At 41.9% G+C, this 21,620-nt stretch overlaps 1 protein-coding gene across 8 annotated transcripts in view; it reads left to right on the top strand.

The window, feature by feature from the left end:
- The first annotated feature begins 6,654 nt into the window (after window positions 1-6,654).
- Window positions 6,655-21,620, top strand: part of WDR59 (WD repeat domain 59) — a 75,975-nt gene continuing 61,009 nt past the window's right edge. For 6 of the 8 annotated variants that reach the window (XR_010382268.1, XR_010382269.1, XM_010991859.3 and 3 more), the window contains exons 1-3: window positions 6,656-6,833; window positions 14,206-14,255; window positions 18,720-18,855. Coding sequence is in view for 5 of the 8 variants with exons in the window: in XM_010991859.3 (XP_010990161.3) it covers window positions 6,780-6,833; window positions 14,206-14,255; window positions 18,720-18,855 (240 nt within the window). In the remaining 3 variants the exon portion in view is untranslated. Of the gene's footprint in view, window positions 6,834-14,205; window positions 14,256-18,719; window positions 18,856-21,620 lie in introns of all 8 variants that reach the window. The other 2 variants (XR_010382267.1, XM_064488966.1) reach the window with 1 other exon arrangement.

A 21,620-nucleotide genomic window follows, 5' to 3' on the forward strand; every position in this document is an offset into this window, starting at 1 on the left:
ACTGAGTGCTGGCTATGAGCTTCACCCAGTCCCTGGCCTAACTGATTCCTTGCTCTACAAGTCCCCAGACAGTTCCAAATCAAGTAGCCAAAACAAGGTATAAAGAAATCTGAAAAGAAAACCAAAGAAAGAAAGGTTGGTCTGTCATAGGTATTGATTGCCCCTGTGTGACCAGCTTGGAAAGAAATAGGAATAAGGCTACTTGCAACCATGGAGTGCTTAGGGTGAGCAAAAAAACCTATGGAAGGAAGCCGAGATTTCTTTATGAGAATGGATGGAGGAAAAACCAAAATGTTTTAATACCCAAGAAGTTATCTGTAAGTGCCTAAATGAAGAATTTGTGTACACATAAGATCCAAAGGAGTGATCTCAAGAAAAACAAGAAAGATTAAATTTAACCCAATTTCCTCCCTGAAGAAAGAAGAAAGATGGTTCAGTTCTGTGCAGAAAAGAAGATACTAGATCCCTTGATAGATCTATACTGGGGGAGATAAACATGTAATCAGCAAGTACGGTAACTATCCAATTGGCTTTTGATTTATCGATTCACTCAACACTTTTTTTTAAATGTTGAACAAAATATGAATTTCTAATAAGTGCCAGGCACCGCACTAGATTCTGGGATACTATGATGAAGACACAGGGAGTCTTGTTCTCAAAGGGCTTCAGAAGAGCCACTAACCTAAATGTCCATTAACTGATGAACGGATAAAGCAAATGTATATCCATACAACAGACTATCATTCAGCCATAAAAAGAATAAAGTACTGATACATGCTACAACATGAATGAAGCTTGAAATCCCTAAGTAAAAGAAGCCAATCACAAAAGACCATATATTGTCTGATGCCACTTACATGAAATGTCCACAATAGGCAAATCCATTGACACAGAAAGAAACCCTGGGAGGAGAGGAGAATGGAGAATGACTGCTAATGGGTTTCTTTTGAGTGATGAAAATGTTCTGGAATTAGTTAATGGTGGTGGCTGTACAACCTTGTGAATATACTAAAAACCACTTAAAAGGGTGAATTTTATGGTATGTGAATTACAGTGCAATGATGATACAAAGTTTTGAAGCAGGCAGTGACAATGGCGTGGTAGGTAAGCCTCGAAGAAGTGCCTGGCAAGTAGTTGGCACTCAATAAATATTTACGAAATGAGTGAATGAATGACTAAGTGCTATGAGAGAGCAAGACCATGGTGCCGATGAAAGGAAACAGACACAAACACTGATTCTAAGCCAAGGTCTAAAAGATGAGTTGAAGATTAGCCAGGAGAATGCGTGTGTTGGGTGGGGGGATTAGCCATGTTTCAAAAAGAGAAGAATGTTCCAAGTAAATGAAACAGCATGTTCAAAGGCCTGGGGAACATGGCATCTTCAAGGAACTGAAAGATGCAATAGAGCCGCAAAGAGAGGAATTGGGAACCAAAGATGGAGCTGGTCCTCAGGAGCTGACAAGAGGGTCCTGGGAGCCATGGGAGGGAGCATGGACTGTATCCTGAGGGGATGGGGTGCTGGGGAAAGATTTATCAACATCATTATCATTAAAAATAATAGTGATTAATAAGGCCAATGATTAATAAGCACTGAAGATGCCAACTTAAGAAATTTACCTGCTCCCCAAAGAAATATCTTTATTCTTCTTAGCTTCCATATTCATAAAGACACTGGATGGAAACATGAAACAACATAATGTAGTCCCCTGGGGGTTGGACAGTAGGAACTGAAGAACTGGCTGACAGGATGGATGAGAAATATTTTGTTTCATTGTATACCTTTTTGTATTTTGTTTCCGGCTATATAAATTTATAGAAAGAGATAGATAAAGAGATAGAAGTATGAAACAGTAAATGCTGGCGAGGGTGTGGGAGAAAGGGAACCCTCCTACACTGTTGGTGGGAATGTAGTTTGGTGCAGCCATTATGGAAAACAGTATGGAGATTCCTTAAAAAACTGAAAATAGACTTACCCTATGATCTAGCAATTCTACTCCTGGGCATCTATCTGGGGAAAGCTCTAATTAAAAAAGATGCATGCACTCCAGTGTTCATAGCAGCACTATTTACAATAGCCAAGATAGGAAAGCAACCTAAATGTCCATTGATGGATGACTGGATAAAGAAACCATGGGTCAGGTTTTTATACATATATGTATGTTTATATATATATGATGGAATACCATATATCACATGTATATATATGATAGAATACTACTCAGCCATAAAAAGAATAAAATCTTGCCATGTGCACCAATATGGATGGGCCTAGAGATCATTATACTAAGTGAAGTAAGCCAGAAAAATAAAAATACCATAGATATCACTTACACGTGGAATCTAAAAAAAGGACATGAATGAACTTATTTACAAAACAGAGACAGAGACACAAACATAAAAAACAAACTTATGGTTACCAGGGGTAAGAGGATGGGGAGGGATAAATTGGGAGTTCGGGATTTGCAGATACCAACTACTGTATATAAAATAGATAAATAACAAAGTCCTACTGTATAGCACGAGGAACTATATTCAATACCATGTAATAGCCTATGGTGAAAGAGAATATGAAAAGGAATATATATATATGTGAATCACTATGCTGTATACCAGAAATTAACACAACATTGTAAATCAACTATACCTTAATTTAAAAAAAGAGAGAGAGAGAGAAGTATGTAGAAACTGTATACAACATGCACACTAAAAGTCACAGCTGGAAGGAGCAAAGCTGGACTTCCCAGCTTTACAGTGAACATGCTCATCAAGGAAGTTTTGGATGACAAGTTCATTTTCTCCCTATGCTTCCCAATAGGGTGAAAAAGATTAGATCTGCTTAATAGCTATATTTCTTTCAGTAAATAAAAAATTGGCCCTTAAGGTTTATATTCCAGTCTACTGGTTATCATAAACCAGTCTCTCTCATGTCTGGCACCACTGAACAACTGAGAGCCTGCTTTGCAAAGGTAAAGCCTCTTAGATGGCCCTGAGTGGCAGCCTTTCTCAGAGCAGAATTCTTCATTCAGTAGCTTGATTATATTTTTTGTCTTAGAGAGAGGGCATAGCAACAGGCATCCATGGAGACCTGCAGCTTCAGATTAGTTTCATTTTGTCATTTGTTTCAGCAAGAGTCCAGTAAGTGATTTGCTTCAAGTTTCTCCTGGGGGTTCTTGGTTTAAAGTTTACGAGTCTGAGGAGAGTGGCAAGTCATTTTGGACACTCTCAATGCAAAGATATCAGATGCAAGAATGGCTCCGGCTAGACTTGGGACCTCTGTTTTATTCTTTACCTTCATGTTCTCACTGATCTTGGGCGAGCTGCTTCCTGGCTGTCCTTCAGCTGTGAAACAAAATTAATAAATCACTGACCCACCTACCAGAATAGTCAGAAGAAAGAGCTGATAAAATCAGCATTGCCTATAGCCAATATTTTATAACAATGATAAATGGAGTATAACCTTTAAAAATTATGAATCACTATGTTGTACACCTGAAACTTATATGATATTGCATATCAGCTATGCTTCAAAAAAAATTAGCATTGCCAAAGCCATTTGCATTTGCAGTGTGTGTGTGAGGATGCTGCGAAAGCCCAGTTTGAAACACGATCTGGAAGCATGTAAGTCTAGGACTAGAAAAGCTCAGAAAATTAGTGAAATGGCTTTTAGAACCTACTTCTGGGAAGCTTTGGGAAACTCAGAGCCTCCTCTCTGCCTCCTTGAGCCAGAGGGTGGGGATGACTTCCCATGGCCTGTGGGGGTGGACATGTATCTCCCAATAAGAAACTTCCTCCTAGGCCTCTCATGGCTCTTTACATTTTTATTGTTTCACTTGAAAAGAGAAAATGTAAATAGAGAAAATCAGGGTCATGATCAACCAAATGCACAGAGCAGGGAGCCTGAGCCTGTGGGCACATCCACAAATATTTGTTGATTGATGAAGAGAGGGAAATGACTAGTAGAGTTCAGGGCAGGATTCCAAGATTCCCAGATGTAAAGGGACTGAGGGGTCAGTTAACTTCACATTCTGCATAAGAGGAAACAGCAAACCAGAAAGATAAAGGATTGTGCTCCATCTTGCAAGGCCATTTGCTGATAAGAGCCAGCCAGAGCCTGGATTTCAGGGTTGGCCACATACCCAGCCTTCCTGTGACATGGTTAGCAAGTGACTTTCTGAAAAGACACTGTTTGGTGATAAGGGCCTGGTGGCCTGGTCAGCAAGTCGGGGTCTACTTGACATAGGACCCCCAATGGTCCTCAGTCTCTGACTCATACAGGACATTCGTATGCAGATCTCAGAGAAGCACAGCCCTAAACTGGCAATGAGAGAACTTTAGACTTAGCTCTGAAGTCCCCATTCTTTCATGATGACAACATGTGTGGGAGATGGCAAAGAAGATCTGAGGAGGCAGTTAGAAAGGTGCTCATACTCCCTCTCTCAAAGATTCTACCCAGCCTTTTTCACATTGAGAAGGAAAACATGGGGAAAATAGAGAGACCTAAGGACTTGTAACCTAAAGTACATCCTGTGCCTACAAACCATGACAGGCAGATTTTGAGAACTAGACAGAAATGAACTAAAGAGGTGGGAGTTGGGGAGGGTTGCAGAAATGCTCAGGCAGGGACAGTCCTACTGGTTTTAGTGGGAAACAGATCATCAAGGTGTATATAGACAGACAGACAGAGGAGAGGTTTGGAATATCTCTATCTTTATCCAAAATAAAACTTTAGCACATAAGCAGGGCCCTTTTTCCATTTATCTAGCTTTACTCCTTGCTACACCCTGCCATCTACCCTAAGTTATAGCTATATCTGACTGTTTGCTAATCACTCATTCAGTGGGTGTTTACTGAACATTGGGCAAATAAATAAGAATATGATGTGTTAGCTGAATTAATTAATCCATTTATTCCTATGTGATGGCATGAGCATGCCTAAAAAGTATTCTCTATCTTTCCAGCTCCCTGCTATTGAACCTGTCTTGTGGTTTTCCCCCTTCCTGGCCATTTGAGCTGAGGCCCTTCTCTCTCCTTCGGTTTTTTTGATGGAGAATTGGGAGGAAACTGGAAGGCAGGAAGAAAGGTCAATCCAGGAGTATGAAGGCCAGGGCTGGAGGAGATTTTTAAGGGCTCCATTGTGTGAGAATAACTGATGGGTGAATCAGAGAAAGAAAGCAAGGGGATTTTAGGGAGAACTATCGATGATGCTATATTTTCTTCTTGGTGTAAAGAATTACAAGTAAAGACCTTGAACAGTTTTAGAAATTGCTTTCGGTTTCACTGAATGGATCCTTTTAATCTAGACAGCATCGTGGGGGTATGACATTTGCTTTTTGCATTTATTCATTGGACAGATATTCCTGGAGCGCCTGCTACGTGCAGTCACCACGCAGGGCTGAACAAAACAGACCTGGTTCCTGTCCTCCTAAAGCTCGAAAATAGTAAATAAATACTGCGTTACAAACTGAGATGTGTATTGAAGGAAGGAAAGAAGCACAACATCATGAGTGCTAATTAGGAAACTGCCTTAGGTCTTTCTTTGGAACACATCCTGCTCTTCATACTTCTATGTCTTTGTTCACACTTTTTAATGCTTAAGTACTTATTCTGGTATGCTACCAGAATCCTCATATTATACTGAAAAGCTCAAATATCATCATCCTCAGGATGCCATGTCAGCTCTCCCGTTTATGCTGTTCTCTCCTGGCACATTGCTTTTCTAAAACACAATTCATTCTGCCAAGTGTATACCTGTTGGATAGTGACCAGCTATCCCTGTTTGCCCACACTGAGTAGTTTCCTGGAACGAGTTGGTCGCCTTAACTGTTGACAAGTCTGTCTTCCCCATTATATCCAACACTCCAGGAGGAACAGGAAGCCTTCTTATTGCTATTCATGCAACTGCTTACTCAGAAATAGCGATAAATTTAATAACAATAACAATAGTTTACGCTTGTGAATTGACTACATTCCAGGCCCTGTGCTTAACTCCTTAAGACAACCAAAGTTGGTCCTTTCCTCCTTGTACAGAGAAACCTAGGCTAAGGCAGTTAAGCCCAGGATTTGAGAGGTCAGGGCTGAAGAAGAAAACGTAATCACCACTAGCACAACAGTTTTCCAACTTTTTAATCTCAGGATCCCTTACACTCTTAAAACTTAACACTCCCCCCCAAAAGTAAATAGCTTCATAGTATGACTATGAAAACTGTTTTGCCTTTGGGGACCCCCTGGGTCCCAGGATACTTTGGCAGACACTGCTGTACTGTATAAAACAATGAGTCACGCATTCACACTTTTCAATGCCTTTATGGTAGGCTTCAGGGGAAAAGGTAACCACTGGTTTGGTTTTATAGATGGCCTGGGCCATGCTACCTACACCAGCGAGATGACAAAAATAACAACTTGCGCCTCCCCCCGGCCAAACCCTTACCTGAAAGCTCTTTCCGGGTTGCCCAGAATGTACTCGACCTTGGACTACAACTCCCGGCAGAACTCGCCGCAGGAGGCGTGTATCCGCAGCCCCAAGGAGCGTGAGTGACTCAAGCCAGGTGACGCACTGAAGGGGGCGTGTCTTGGGGGCAGGCGCGGTGCCGCAATTGGACGATCTGGAAGGAGGGGGCGGAGCTAGTGTTTGGGTCAGCCAATGGTTTGCAATCAGACGGAAGAGGGAACGGGGCGTGGCAGGGCTGACTCGCGGGCTGCCTGGGGCTCACTGAACCCGAGAACGCGCGTGTCAGAGTGTGAACGCGTTGTCCTCGGGCCCTGGGGGCTGGGCATGGGAAATGGCAACGCGGTGGAGCAGCGAGAACGTAGTGGTGGAGTTCCGCGACTCCCAGGTGAGCTGGGGACTAAATGGAGCTTTCTGAGCATGCGCACTTCCCGGTTCCCCTCCCCCACGCGGCCGGGTCCGTTCGGGAGCGGCTGGGCTACCTCTGGCCCCGGCTGAGGAGATGGGTAGGAGGTGACCCTGAGCTCTCAGACCCGAGCGGGCGAGGGGGGCCTCGATGACCGTTGGGGGCGGTTGGGGCAGGCTTGGGCGGGTTTCGGGGTTCCTCTCGTGGGTACCGGGAGTGGGGTCTGCCTGGAGACAGCAAAGTGCAGTTAGTGAGCGCAGAGGGGAACTTCCCATGATGAGGGGATGTTTGCTACCCTCGCACCTAGTGACTTTGGGCAAGTCGCAGAACTTCTCTGAGCCTCATGTGCATGAACTTAACCCTGCCCTACCGGACTTTGGAGTGGCTTCAACAAAAAACTGCCTGCAAAGTGCCTGCTTCAGCGCCTTACCTTTTAAGTAGTTGCCGATGTTAGGCTGGTGGAAAATACCATACAGTGAGTAGGAGTATGCACTGCATGTAGTACCCGGGTTCGAATCCCGGCTCAGCTCTTAACCTGTCCTCACCCTCTGCGCATGTTTTCTCACCTGTAAGAGGTACGAATCATACCTACCTAGAATTGGTGTGAGAATTTTATGATGCCAGGTCTTGTGCTAACTGATTTATCTACATTTCTTTTTTCTACTTCATGAAAGAATCATGCAGTTTAAGTAGATGTTACCCCTTTTTTCCAAACGGGGAAGCTGATCCCCGTTTGGCTGATCTCAAGTGACTTGGCCAAGGCCTCTCATTATGTGGTCGCATTGAGATTTGAATGCAGGTATGTGGTCCCAGGACCCTTGTTGGGCTCATTACCCTACCCTGCTTTGTACTTACTCAATGAGCCGGCCATACAGTTGTTGCAAAACAGTAAATATCTTACCCTTATTCCTCCAGTGTCTTGGTGATTCTCTTCATTTATCCAACACATAATTATTGAATACCTCTGTGTGCTAGGTTTTCATTCACTCATTTATTCAGTATGGATTTACTGAGCTTTTGCCAGGTGCACACTGTGCCAGGCACTGTGTTAGTACTCAGGTGATTAATAATGAAGGGAAATCTGAATTTATAATAAGGGGGTGATGTGGTTTCTTCTTTCTAAAACTCATCCCTTCTTTTGCCATGAAGATGAACGAGTGGAGAGCCTCCCACCAGTTTGCTCTATAGTGCCCTCAATACACAGCCCTCCTGGAGAATTTGAGCAGCTGAATTTGGATGAAAGCAGCCTAAAGCACTTTGCACACGTCAGCATGGTGTCTCCAGGAGGCCTGCTCCCCTAAGGGAGGTGTCAAACTCCTAGGGAAAAAGAACCATATTCCTGTTACCCTTCTTGTTAATTGCTTTCACTGGGGACTGAGAACAGTCATGTGTCCTACCTATGAGCCTGCTAATTTGGAAGCTACTAATCTGCAAACCCTTTAATTTTCACAGAAACACAGGTAGTCTCACCCCTGCTTCTCTACAGAGATGTAATTGAAAAGACCTGCAGAAAGGGTGCTGACACATGTATTAGGATGCTATGAAGTCGTATCAAATAATTAAACCTAAACAGCAGTTGTCATAGTAAGAGAACAAAGTAAATTGGGTAATTTAACTGCCTTGCAGGAGTTTCTGTTTTTCTTTCTGATTTTTTCTATTAAGTTGAAAGGTTACGTCTTAGTGTGAATTAGAATGGTTTTGTAAATGATTTTGGTGATAATCGGGAGGAGTAGGGACCCATTTTATTATTAACTATTTCATTAATGTAGAAAGAAAGAAAACTTTCAGGTTTTTCAGAGAAAAACCCTAGGCTGAAGAGTGAAACTCTTCTTTACAGTTTACATGTCATTTACTTTATGAAACTGATGTTACTGTCACCGATTAATTGTAAGAAACTTGTGCTGCTTGGCAGCTACCTGGAAGTGATCCCTGGAATCACTGAGTGTTAACACTAAGAGCTAGTCTTCTAGAACAACAACATACAGGAGAACTTTCTGAGGTGATGGAAATACGGCTCTTCCATGCTTGAAATGGGGCTGGTGTGACTGAGATACTGTATTTTTTTTAAAGTTTAATTAAATTTTAATGAATTGCCATTTAAATAGCCACTTGTGGCTAGTGGCTATGGTATTGGTAAGTGCAGTTCAGAGTACTGAGAAGAATGGGGATTTCCACTCTCGAAGAGAGGCAAGGTGGTAGAAGGTGTGGTTGAGAAGTCTCTAACTCAATAGTCAGTGCAAAAATGCTACAGAATATGACTTGTGATGAAGAGAGGAACTGCAGACTCATAGCAACTGTCTCCTTAATGTCTCCACATGGGCATCTGTGAGCTGTCTCAAACTCCGTTATGTCCAAAGTAGCTAGACATACTCTGGGACCACTCCCTGTACTCCAGCTTTTTGCCCCCTTCCAGTCCATTCTCCACAAAGAGTAATTAAAAAAAAAATCAAGGTTTATTGAAGTATAATTAATTGTATGAGAAAATATACCCTTGAAACTTTATAATGTGTTGAGTTTTGACAAATGAATATAGTCCTGTTACCGGCACCACAATTAAGATGAACATTTCCGTCACTCCAGAAAATTCCCTTGTGCCCCTGTGTAGCCAGTGTCCTTTCTGTTGCACCAGATGTTTTATGTCTACAAAAATGCCATGTAGAACTTTTTCCTTTTGAGGACATGTAGTCAGTTTCTTTGGATGGGTGAAACTAAATGTCTAAGAACGCAGCTGCCTTCATGAAGAAATGATTGTTTTGAACAAGGGCAGCAGCAATTTGTCTGTGGAGGCACAGAGCCTCATGGAATTGATGTCTTTTATCAGCCATCAGTTAGCTCGTCTTTTCCACATTATGAATTATGTTTTCCCCAAGCCACTAAGAATCAACTGTCACAATCAGGGCTATGGTGGTCTTATTTCATAGAAGTCATATGACCCCTAATGTGTGTTGCAAAGGTCACCATCCTGCAGTCCTGCAGTAGAAGGAGCAGGGCTGTTAAGAACTTTATTCTCTTCTGTCTAAAGATGTGATCTTGACATCTCAACAGTAAGTTTGTTTCCTACAGGTGGGAGAGGACTTTTCAGTATCTAAAAACAAAGGTTCATTATTTAGGGACTCAGACATAGAAAACAAGCTTATGGTTACTAAAGGGGAGAGGGGAGAGAAGGATAAATTAGGAGTTTGGGGTGAACATATATACACTACAGTATATAAAATTGATAAACAACAAGGACCTACTGTAAGCATAGGGTACTATATATTCAACATCTTGTAATAACCTATAGTGGAAAAGAATCAGAAGAAGAATGCATATAAATATATAAATGGATCATTTGTACACTTGAAACTAACACAACATTGTAAATCAACTATACTTCAATGTAAAAAATTGAAAAAAATTTAAAACAATGATTCAAAGAAGGTTTGACTAAAATTTTACATTGAAGTGTGCGGGTAAGGTACACATATTTTGTCATCATATTTCAGTAGAAGCTTTTGCAAAGGAGACAGTGAACTATCAAAGTTCATTATCCTAGGAGGTATTAAAAAAATGAGAGAATTGGAGAAATGTAGATAAATTCATGGGTGGTAAATTAGCGAGGGAAACTAAGGAAAAAATTTCTTTGAGATGTGAAGGATCACCTTGGCACATTACAAGCTGGCAGGACCCTGATTTTGACCTGGTTCTGACCCATCTTCAAAACTAGCTGATGTGCACAGAGTGCCTGCATGCATCTCACTGCGGGGAGCCCTGGGAGAAATGAAATAGGCCCTCCCCTGTACAGGCTCACCAACTCATGAGAGAGGATCCTTGTGCACAGCACTAACCACCACAAAGCAAGTTAAGAAAGTTAAGGCAAGACCTGTGTCGGAGGGGCAGGGAAGGTGCTTTGGGAGAAGGTGCAATCCCCTTGGCAGACTCTAGGTAAGCTTCTTGGAGGAGGTATGTCTTCTTAGAGGAGTAGAATCTCAGTAACAGAGTAGGAGAGAAGGACTTTTCAGGTGAAAGGAAGAATTTAAGCATCTCTTCAGAATTGGGAGAGTTGTAGAATTGAGTGAATGCTATAAGTGGGTGTGGCTTGAGCTGGTCATCCGATTAGAAAGTGTCTGAAGGCTGAGGAGTTTCCACTTGATTTTATTCAGAGTGAAAAATCAACAAAGGTTTGAGAGCAGTGGATTGATATAATCAGAACTCTGTTTTCAGAAGTTTAGTGTTAGGTAGAATGGAAAAGGGAGAGAAGAAGGTAGACTTCTGGGAGGTTGTTGCTGTGGACCAGGCCACAGGCCAGGGTGAGAGAAGCAGAAAGAGGAGAGACTTGGAAGGAGGCCTTGAAGAAACGTGTTTTCTATTATAAAATAATGCAAATATAGAAATAATACAAAAATGTAGGCTTATTTAGAGGAATAAAATTAAAATCCCATAGGAACAGCTACCCTCTAAACATTTTGCTATACTTTGTTCAGTGTTTTTTAGGCGAAAGTAGCTGATTTAAATTTCAGTTCACAGTAAGATATGAAATACCACTTTACTTCTCTTGGCTGTCTTTAATCTGCAGCAAGCCCTGCCTGCAGGCTGCTAGGAGGTACTCTCTTAGTCATTATGGGGCTCCCTTCCTCTCTTGCAGTGGGATCACTTAAGAATCCTGTGACTCCAGATGTGGTATCTCCCAGCTGTTCCCCATCGGGTGCACTGAGGGTGGTGAGGCCTTGTGGGGGACTCCTGTCCCTGACCAAGTGCTAACTTTTATCCTGGTCAGGTTATTTCCACGTCCTTTGCTTAAACCACTTCCCTCTCTCCATTTTCTGCTTTGAGACAGTCTAGCATAAACCTCTTTCATATGCCCCTGAAAGCATAATGTTGGCTTCTTTTTTTTCTGGGGTAGGGGTAGGGAAACATCAGTTAGGTGTGCTTTTGTTTTGTTTTGTTTTGTTTTACTTTTTAAAAAATGATTTGCTCTGATAAGGTGTTATGGTGAGTCTTGACACTATTTGCAGGCTTGGCTCCAGCGTTTTTCTGTGTCATTCTTTAATGCTTCTAGAACATACCATTGTATATAAGTATGTATAAATATCCATAATTTATTTATAGGTAACATGAATTAAACAACTCTGTGTGTAAAAGTTCTGTATTTTGGATAGATTCTGGAGGTAGAACTACCAGTCAAAGGACATGACATTTTCTTTTTTTTTTTTTTTTTTTGTATTATTACCAGATCACCCTTTATTGCCACTGTACCACAAATTTAGCAGCTTTAAACGACATCCATTTATTAGGTCACAGTTCTGTGGTTCAGAATTCGAGGCTCTTCCTGGCTGCTTTCCCTGTTCAGTGTCTCATAGGCTGAAATCTGGGCATTAGTCTTCTGTGTTCTCATTGGGGGTCCCGGTTGACTAGGGAAGAATCTGCTTGCAAGCTCATTCAGGTTGTTGGAAGAATTTGGTTCCTGAGGGTTGTAGGACTGTGATCCCTGTTTTTTGCTGGTTGCTATTTAGAGGTCACTCTCAGCTCCTGGAGACCTGTCTCAGGTCCTTGCTGCGTGGTCCCTCTGTCTTCACAGTCAGCAACAGAGAATCTTCCCTGTGCTAATTCTCTCACCCTTTGGCTCTCTGACTTCCTCTGTTTCTGATTTCTAGACTAGCTTTAAAGGGCTGATGTGATTAAGTCTCTCCACCTCCCTCTCCTCCCCTTCCCCAAGAACGTTTCCATCATCCCAAATGGAAACTCTGTACTCATTTAACAGTTACACCCCACTCCCTACTCCCCCAGCCCCTGGCAACCTTTTTTCTACTTTCTCTTTCTATGAATTTACCTCTTATAGGTACTGCCTGCAAGTGTAGTATTTGTCCTTTTCTTTGCCTGATTTATTTCACTTAGTGTAATGTTTTCAAGGTTCATTCATGCTGTAGGGTGTGTGCCACTGTACGTATTTGCCATTTTTGTATATACCACCATTGTCATCTGCTGGTGGGCATTTAGGTTGTTTCAGGCCTCTTTATCTTAGGGTCAACTGATTTGGGACCTTAATTACATCTCAAAATCCCTTCACAGCAGTACCTAGATTAGTGTCTGAATAATGGGGAGAATGTGTATGAACACCAATGGCCCAGAATGTTGGGGGCACCTTAGGATTCTTGCTACCACCCACCCTCTAGAAAGATTGTACTTCCCCTACTTGGAGGTACTGCTTTGCCCCTTTCATACCCTTAATATATAAGTTGCACAGAAGAGTTCTGGAAATGACATCTCATCTCACTGCCTCCCTTTCTAGGTGGGCTTTTCTCTGCTCATGACTCTAGTGGAATGAAGGATGCATAATAATCACTTTTCATTCTCTACTGAAAGCACTCTGGCCTTTTGTCCCTAATATTACCTGTGACATGTTTCTTGAGGGAGGGCCAGTGTGAGAAATCCATTAATAAGACCAGTGAGAATGAGGAAGAGAATTTCTGCTTACCATTTGTGATTTGTGAGTGTAGCAGAATGTACAAGGTACATTCTCTCTTGATAGTCTCTTAGAAAGAACTTAGAGTGTTTAATAACCAAACAGTGGTGCACACTGTTTCAGATAATGCCCTGAGAATGCAGCAGGATTTGAACTTGTCCAAATAAAGAACTTAGGCTGTCATTGTCATGATTAAAATTAGCCTCATGCTTCAGCCCAAATGCAAATTCATTTGATTCAGTGTGGACTTTTGGATATTGGACATCAGATCCTGAAAAGATGGTGCTCCCGAGGAACTGGAAGACCTGGGAAGTGCAAACAAGTAAACTGTGATAGAAAACTCAAATTGAATGGGCCGTGGGCATCTCAGTAGCAGGAATACAACTGTGGATTCAGCAGGGGTGGTGTTACCAGTTGCCTTTCAGCTTGGAGGAGGAGTCCATGCCCTTTGGAAAGGCATGGATTGTGTGTGCGCACGTGTGTGTGTGTGTGTGTGTGTGTGTGTGAGAGAGAGAGAGAGAAAGAGAGAGAAAGAGAGAGAAAGAGAGAGAGAGTGAATCCCAGGGTAGATTTTACTTGGAAGGCGCCCTTAGTAGCTGTTTGCTCTGAGCTAGTCAGATTCTTCAATAGCTCCAGAACTTGTTTCCTCAATTTAGAATTTGCCAGCTTGGTTGTATGTAGTCCTGGTGTTGGGGGAAACAGATAACAACTACCCTACTGTGAATGTGAATATGAGATTTGGATGAAAACTAAAAGGAGGTTAAAGTATCTACTGTAGGGAACTGGTGACACTTGCCAGATGGGGACCACCTGAGCCATGGGACAAGGAGGACCCAAAGGTGACCACCCTCCTGTCTTCTCCCACCTGAGCTGGCTTTGCTGGCAGAACTGAGTCTGTGTTCTCTCTTGTAGGCAACAGCGATGTCTGTGGACTGTCTGGGGCAGCATGCGGTGCTCTCTGGGTAAGTGAGCTTACAGAGTTCATCTGCCACGATTTCTGGGAACAAATTGCCCATCAAGAGTTTCTGGAAATCGGAAAATACTTTTTTAATTAAAGGATTACGGTCATAGGGTTGAGTTATGCTGTCGAAGTGACCTCTGGGTAGTCATGGGGATTATTTGCACTTTATTTCTATCTCTGCCCTAACAGGTAAGCAATCAAATTCCTTTGACATTTTAGTGACTGGTAGTTTGGTCTTGAAATTGCCCTTTTCTGTTTGATGCATGGACTCTTTGGAAGGATGCTGCCTGGTGTGGTCTAACAGGTAGTTATTTACTGGGATGGAGGGGGTCTAGGTCTCAGTTGGGCAGTGCCATTAATTGTGAGCCCCTGGATGTTTATTCAGTTGGCCTGCCTGGACTTTGGTTTTCTCATGAAGGAACTCAATTTCATCCTGAAGAAACTGAACCACATAATTTCTGTAGTGTCTTCCGGTTCAAAATTTTTAGAATTCTGGCAATTAAGGTGCATCACTGCATTTGCTAATCACCCTAACATTGTACCAGTATGGTTACAGTTAATGGTCAGAGTCCTCCTTCCCTTTCACGTTGCTCTAGATTACTTCCTCTCAAATTTGTCTGTATTTTCATTAGCGTAGTTGTTGATGAACCTGTTTAAAAATGAAGTGTTTTCTGTTAACTTCATTGTTTTATTTTGAAATCATGTTTTCATTTACCCTTTGTAAAAATTAAATTAAAAAATTTTTTTGAGGGGGGAGGTAATTAGGTTTATTGATTTTTTTATTTTTAGAGGAGGTACTAGGGATTGAACCTGGAATCTCGTGCATGCTAAGCATGTGCTCTACCACTTGAGCTATACCCTCCCCACCTATGTTTTCATTTACGTTAAAAAATTTTTTTTCCACTTTATTACTTTTTTGTGGGGGTGTAATTAGGTTTTTTAAAAATTTTTTTTATTATTTATTTATTTATTTATTTATTTATTTATTTATTTATTTATTTATTTATATTACTAGGGATTGAACTCAGGACCTCGTGCATGCTAAGCACACTCTCTACCATTGAGCTATATCCCTCCCTCCTTCATTTACTTTTAAATAAAACTATAGCAAACATTAAATAATTCAAAAGGATATACCATGGAAACTAAGTTTTCTTCCTCCCTCTGACCCTGCTCCCCAGAGACAATTACTGATATCATTTTCACCCTGGATGCATAGATAAGGAAAAATTGGTATGTCTCTTTCTGTCCCCTGAACTCACTTTTTTAAAAAACAACTTTATTGAGATATCACTCACATACCATATGATTTGCCCACTGAAATGTACAATTCAGTGGTTTTGGGTCTATATTATTTATTTCCTAATCAGTTTTTAAACCTCTTTTTTAATTTAAATCTACCACCCCATCCCACTCACCAGAAGCAACCACTTGAGACTCTTTTAGCTATTTCTTTTGGATTGTCTCTATTTTTCCAAGCAGTATACTAACTGTATGGCTATATCTTGATTTATCCATTGTATGTATTCAAATTAACTTCTTACAATAGAAGATGAGGATTTAGCTCTTTTACTTTGGTCTGTGGGCCCCTTACAAACGTACCAGACCTCTCCTCTCCTTCCAGTACAGTTATATAACAATTGTTGGGTTGAATCAGTATCCGGGGTTCTTTTTCTCAGAGTTACTGTTGAGAGGTTCAACGTCATTCTGATTCTGGACTCTGTGTGTATGACCTATTTTTCCTCCGGAGAAATCCTATCTTTGTACCTAGTGCTATCTTTACCTCTAGTGTGTGTGAAATTTTCACCATGACTGCTTTGGTATGTGTCTTTTTTCATTCATTGTGCTGGGTTGGCACTTAGAGGGACCCTCCTCCCCATTTTGACATTATTGCCTGTTTTATTTAAACAAATAGAAAAATAACATATACTCGGCATCATGTAGCCATATTAACAACCCATAAAACATTCTCAGGTGCCCTGGAATGACGGTGTCTCAAATGTTAGACCTCAGCATTCACTAATGTAATATCGTTGGTAGTGTTCTGGGAGATAATGGGGTTCTGTAACTGGGAATCATGCAGTATTTCCTGATTTGGTGTGTTCTCAGATATGTATACATTCATATTATTTTTCAACATGATCTTGAAGTTCACCATTCCATTTTCTTATATTGAGCTTTAAAATATATGTAGTAAGGTCTATGCTCAAGTGAACAGCTCAAATGAATTTACAAATATATACACCCATGGGATAACCCTTCAGATTAAGGTACAGAATAATTTTTAGCACCTTGGAAGGCTCTTTCAGTATGGAAACCCGTGTCTTTTAGTCTGGAGAAATTTTCCTGTGTTATGTCTTTTATAACTCCTCCCTCTATTTCTTCTTTTTCTTTCTGGAACTCCACTTAGTCCATGTTGGGTATCCTATATGGATTCTCTTCTGGTCTTTTGGTCTTTTTGTCTTTTTGTTTTGCATTCTGGGAGCTTTCTTCAACTTTTAGCTTCCAACCTTTCTATCAGATTTTAAAATTCCAACTATTATTTTAATTTCCAAGAACTCTTTCTTGTTCTCTGTTCTTTACATTATCTTCTTTTATTCTTGGAGAATAATAAATCTAGGTTTTCTTTCCTTTGTGCTCCCATTCCCTTTTTCTTTCTTTTGGTTATGTTGGTCTCTGTCTTTCAGGTTTCCTCTGGTAACTGAGCTCACAGGCTCTCTGTTAATATTAAAGAGAGACTGGAATCTCTGTTTATGTGTGATAGTCGGGTCCACAGTAGGGAGATTAGGTGGGAACCAGGCCCTTTTGTTGGAGTGTGCCCAGCTGTCATTATCTCCAGTGCTTTGTTGTTGTTACTTGTTTGTTTGCTTTTATTCTTTCCTGGGCTAGTCAGTTCCTCCTGAGAAGAATCCTCCTGTCACGAGTCACTGTCTAAAGACTGAAAGCCTTGTGTTGTGAGTGCTGAACAGGGGAAGAGGCCTGAGGGTCTCACACTCCACTTCCTGCTGTGTTTGGGGCACAGCACCTCACACTCACCTCTGCTGTGCCTCTTGTCCTCGGAAGTCATCTCACTTCCCCTTGCCTGTGACTGAAGCCTCCAACTCCTGCCATCCTGGATTCTGCAGTGGGAATCAGCTCCCTCTGCAGGCACTTGGGTGCTGACTGTCCTTCCTCTAGATCAGTTACCATTCATCCTTCTCATTTTCTTTGTTTTTGTGGGCTTCAGTCTTTTATGCTTTCACTCTTTTTTTAGTGGGTCTCCGATGGGGAATGAAGACAAACACGTTTGTTCAATCAGGCATGTTTATCCTGAAGTGCCCACCTGCTGTTCCATGTTTGCTCTGTACTGTCTCTGAGCTCCCTTTTGATACATACCCCATACATGTACTGCTTAGCCTTTTCCCTGTTTTTGTTCTGAAGAGAAGATGCCGGTGTGCCTGCCACAGGATCAGGTGATCCCTTAGGAGGTCAGAGGTTTTCAATCTTTGTTCTGTACCAGCTTTCTTGGAAGTTCCAGAAGCAATGTGAATTTGTGTCTTACCTGTGCTTTCCTTTTCCCTTAATCCATCCCTCCTGGGGTTTCTGCCAGAATTCTACATGCTATTTTTACTTTCCACTTCCTGTCTCTTCTGAGCAGGGGCAATTAATCTTTTTCTTCATTAGTGAGCCCACCCATCCTCGTTGATACTCAGGGGCTTGGAGTGCTCCCCAACAGCTGATGGCTGCTGAGAGGTTGATTCACCTTCCAAGCATTTTTCACTTAAAACAGAAGGAAAAGAGGTGAACAAAGGGCATCCCTGTTTTCATATCCTTTATATTGATTGGCACCTTGAATATTATTGGCAGTTAATTTTTTAATGATTATTATTTTTTGGTTACTGTTTCCCCTTCTGACAGTTTTAATTTAGTTTCCTTCACCAGGTAGTCAGCTTGCATGGGAATTTGAGATTTTCTTCAGAATATTTAGCAAAGTGATAGGTGATGGGTTTAATTTTACACACATGAGTTGGATACAGAGCCCTGTGCCTAGCGATGAGGGACATACCCCGAACACTCAGTTGGTTTGGGACAAGAGCCTTTACATTGGTAGTTCTGCTGTGAAGATATGTACCATAGTCAAAATGCAGACTGTGTGGCAGGTTAAATGTGAAAGCAGCTAGGGGACTGGAAAAGCCTGGGAGGGGGCAGGGCTGGGGCTGAATCTGGTGGGAGGAGGTTGGACTTCCCTGGATATGGGAGGGAAGCTCTTGTCCAGAGGCAGACTCTCACAGGGGTGCGGCTCCGATTCCCCACCAGCCACCTTGAGTTACTCTCGTCATGGGTATGCCTTTCTGAGTCGATAAACGTCATGTACATCTAGGGGTTTTTGGAGCACTGCTTGCGAACCGTATGTAATTCCAAATGTGCTTTTCTCCCTGAATGCTAATGCTGTTGTATTGCTATAACATTGATGTTGTTTTCCTAGCCGCCGATTCCTATACATCGTCAATCTAGATGCCCCCTTCGAAGGACACCGAAAGATCTCGCGCCAGAGCAAGTGGGACATTGGAGCCGTGCAGTGGAATCCTCATGACAGCTTTGCACACTATTTTGCAGCCTCGGTGAGCTCATTCGAGGAGTACAGGAGAAGGCTTTAAATGTGAGATCTGGGCTGGTAGGTCTGTGTTCTCTGTGTAAAAGAGAACATAACCCTCATTTCTCAGGCAGAAAAGAGGTATCCCTGGTTCTAAAAGGAAGATAGAGGCAAATTAGAGATTTAAATATGTGCAAAGAATTGGGGGTACTGTCGGTATTTCTAAGAATTGAATCCAGATTTTGAAAGAGAAGCAGGTAGATGCCTCCATTTCTGTGTGTGAGAAGAACATGTTTTCATTAGCAGGAATATAACTAGCCAGGGCCTCTGAAAGATGTTTTAAGGAAAGAACTGGTGAGATGGTCTGGTGGGGTACCTTCCTTGCTTTCAGAGGGATCAGAAGATTCCATACACCCTGCCGTTCAAAGGAAGGGATTTTTTTCTTGGTTGAGATTTATTAGACTGGGATTCATTCTCAAAATTTTATGTGTGTGTTTATCTGTGAATTTTTCCAGGGAAAAGATGCATACGTTTTATTAGATTTTTCCAAGGGATTCGTGACAAAAAAGATCTGGTCTGGGTCATCTCTGGTTCTTCTCGCCAGGTTCTCTATCAGTGTTCTGTTCTCCTAGAACAATTAGAGATCTAAACCATTGGCTTTTTTTTTTTTTTTTTTGGCACTGGGCCAGAGGGCACTATTTAGAGGAGCCCTTCTCATCCTCCAGGGGATGCGAACATTCGAGGCAGTGTCTGGGTCTGTTCTTATCAGGAATGACAGTCTGTGAGAGGAAGGCATCTGACAAAAGAAAGAAGAGCAATGTTGTCAGCTTTAGAAGGAACAAAAATCTGCTCTTCCCCCTCGTTTCCAAAATAGAATCTGACTGTCTGACTTTAACCCGGGACGACGGGGCGGTGGGGTGGGATCTGGTTCTGGGAATGTTCTGAAAGGGTAGGGAAGGGTTGCTCCATTGGATTCCCACTCTCAGCCTCCTCCCTGTGTCTTAGGAAGGACACTCTCTCTGTTGGCTTATACCTCTCGCCCTTGGGCTCCATTGATGGGCTGGTCAAGGGTTTCTCGGCCTTGGCAGTATTGACATGTCAGGCCAGATAATTCTTCATGGCGGGGGCTGTCCTGTGCCTTACAGGAAATGAGCAGTATCCCTGGCCCCTACCCACTAGATCCTGATGGCATCCCCTACCCCCGTCGTGATAACCAAAACTGTCTCTAGACATTGTCAAGTGTCCCCTGGGAAGCAAAATCACCCTTGATTGGGAACCACAGATTTAGGTTGACCCCCTCAGTAGTCAGCCCACGTGGATTAAGACTGCATGTGTTTAAGAGTAGCAAGAAAGAGCCTTAATTTTTTCAGGCAATCATTTAAAGAGGACAATTCAGCGTCGTTTACTACAGTCACAGTGTTACATAATCGCTACCTCTATCTGGTTCCCAAACATTTCTATCATTCCGCAGTAAACCCCCCTGGCATTAAACAGCTTCCTTTCGTCCCCCCCACCCATAGCCCCCGGCCACCTCTAGTCTGTGTTCTGTCACTGTGGATTTAGCTGTTCTGGATATTTCATATAAATGTAGTCAGTACAACACAGGACTTTGGTCTCTGGCTTCTTTATCCGTGTTACAGCATCTGTGAGACCTTCACTCCTTTCTGTGGCTGAATAATATTCCATTGTATGGATACACCGCATTTTGTTTATCTCTTCATCCACCAGTGGACATTTGGGCTGGTTGTTGTGAATAGTGCCAATATGAACCTATGTGTACATGGACTTTTTTGAGTACTTGGTTTCAGTTCTTTTGGGTATATACCTAGGAGTGATTGCAGGGCTTTGTGGTAAGTCTGTGTTTAACTTTTTGAGGAAGCATAAAACTGTTTTCTACAATCACTGGACCATTTTGCAGTCCCACCAGCAGTGTACAAGTTTTCTAATTTCTGACATCCTCACTAAAATTTGTTATTTCCTGGCTTTCTCTGTGTGTGTGTGTGTGTGTGTGTGTGTGTGTGTGTGTGTAATTTTAAAATTGTAGCCATCTTACTGGGTGTAAAGTGATATCTCACTGTGGTTTTGATTTGCATTTCCCTAATAACTAATGATACTGAACATCTTTTCATGTGCCTGTTGGCCATTTGTATATCTTTTTTTTGAGAAATGTCTATTTAAGTCCCTTGTCCATTTTTGAATTGGGTTGTTTGTCTTTTTGCTGTTGAGTTTAAGAGTTCTTTCTGGATTCTTGATACTAGACCCTTATCAATGATATGATTTGCAAATGTTTTCTCCAGTTCTGTAGATTGTCTTTTCACTTTCTTAATAATGTCCTTTGACATAGTAAAGTTTTAATTCTGATAAAGTTCAATTTGCTGATATATATATTTTTTCTTTCATTGTCCTTGGTTGGAAGCCAAGCATTTTCAGGAAAAAGAGCTTTGGAATTAGGCAGATCTGAGGTCAAGTCCCTTTTAACACTCCCTATTTTATCTTGAGCACCCACCCAACTTTTGGAGCCTTGGTAGCCTCATCTGTGATATGGGTGATGACACCCAGTGTGCAGTGTGGTGGAAAAGAGCAGAGGGCAGGTTTCTTAAGGTTCCTAGATCACAGAGTGGCACTAGCAGACCCCGGAAATGTCAGGAAATGTTATTATAAGATGAGGGGCTTTTCTTTTCACTCCTATTCCTATTGGAAGCTATTTTGAATTCTAACCTTTTGGCAGGAAGCTTACCTATTTAGAATTGGAAGCTGGCATCTGGCATTTCTGGATAAAAATCTTAGAACTTT

This window comes from Camelus dromedarius, chromosome 9 (assembly GCF_036321535.1).
Source record: "Camelus dromedarius isolate mCamDro1 chromosome 9, mCamDro1.pat, whole genome shotgun sequence".
Lineage (NCBI taxonomy): Eukaryota > Metazoa > Chordata > Mammalia > Artiodactyla > Camelidae > Camelus > Camelus dromedarius.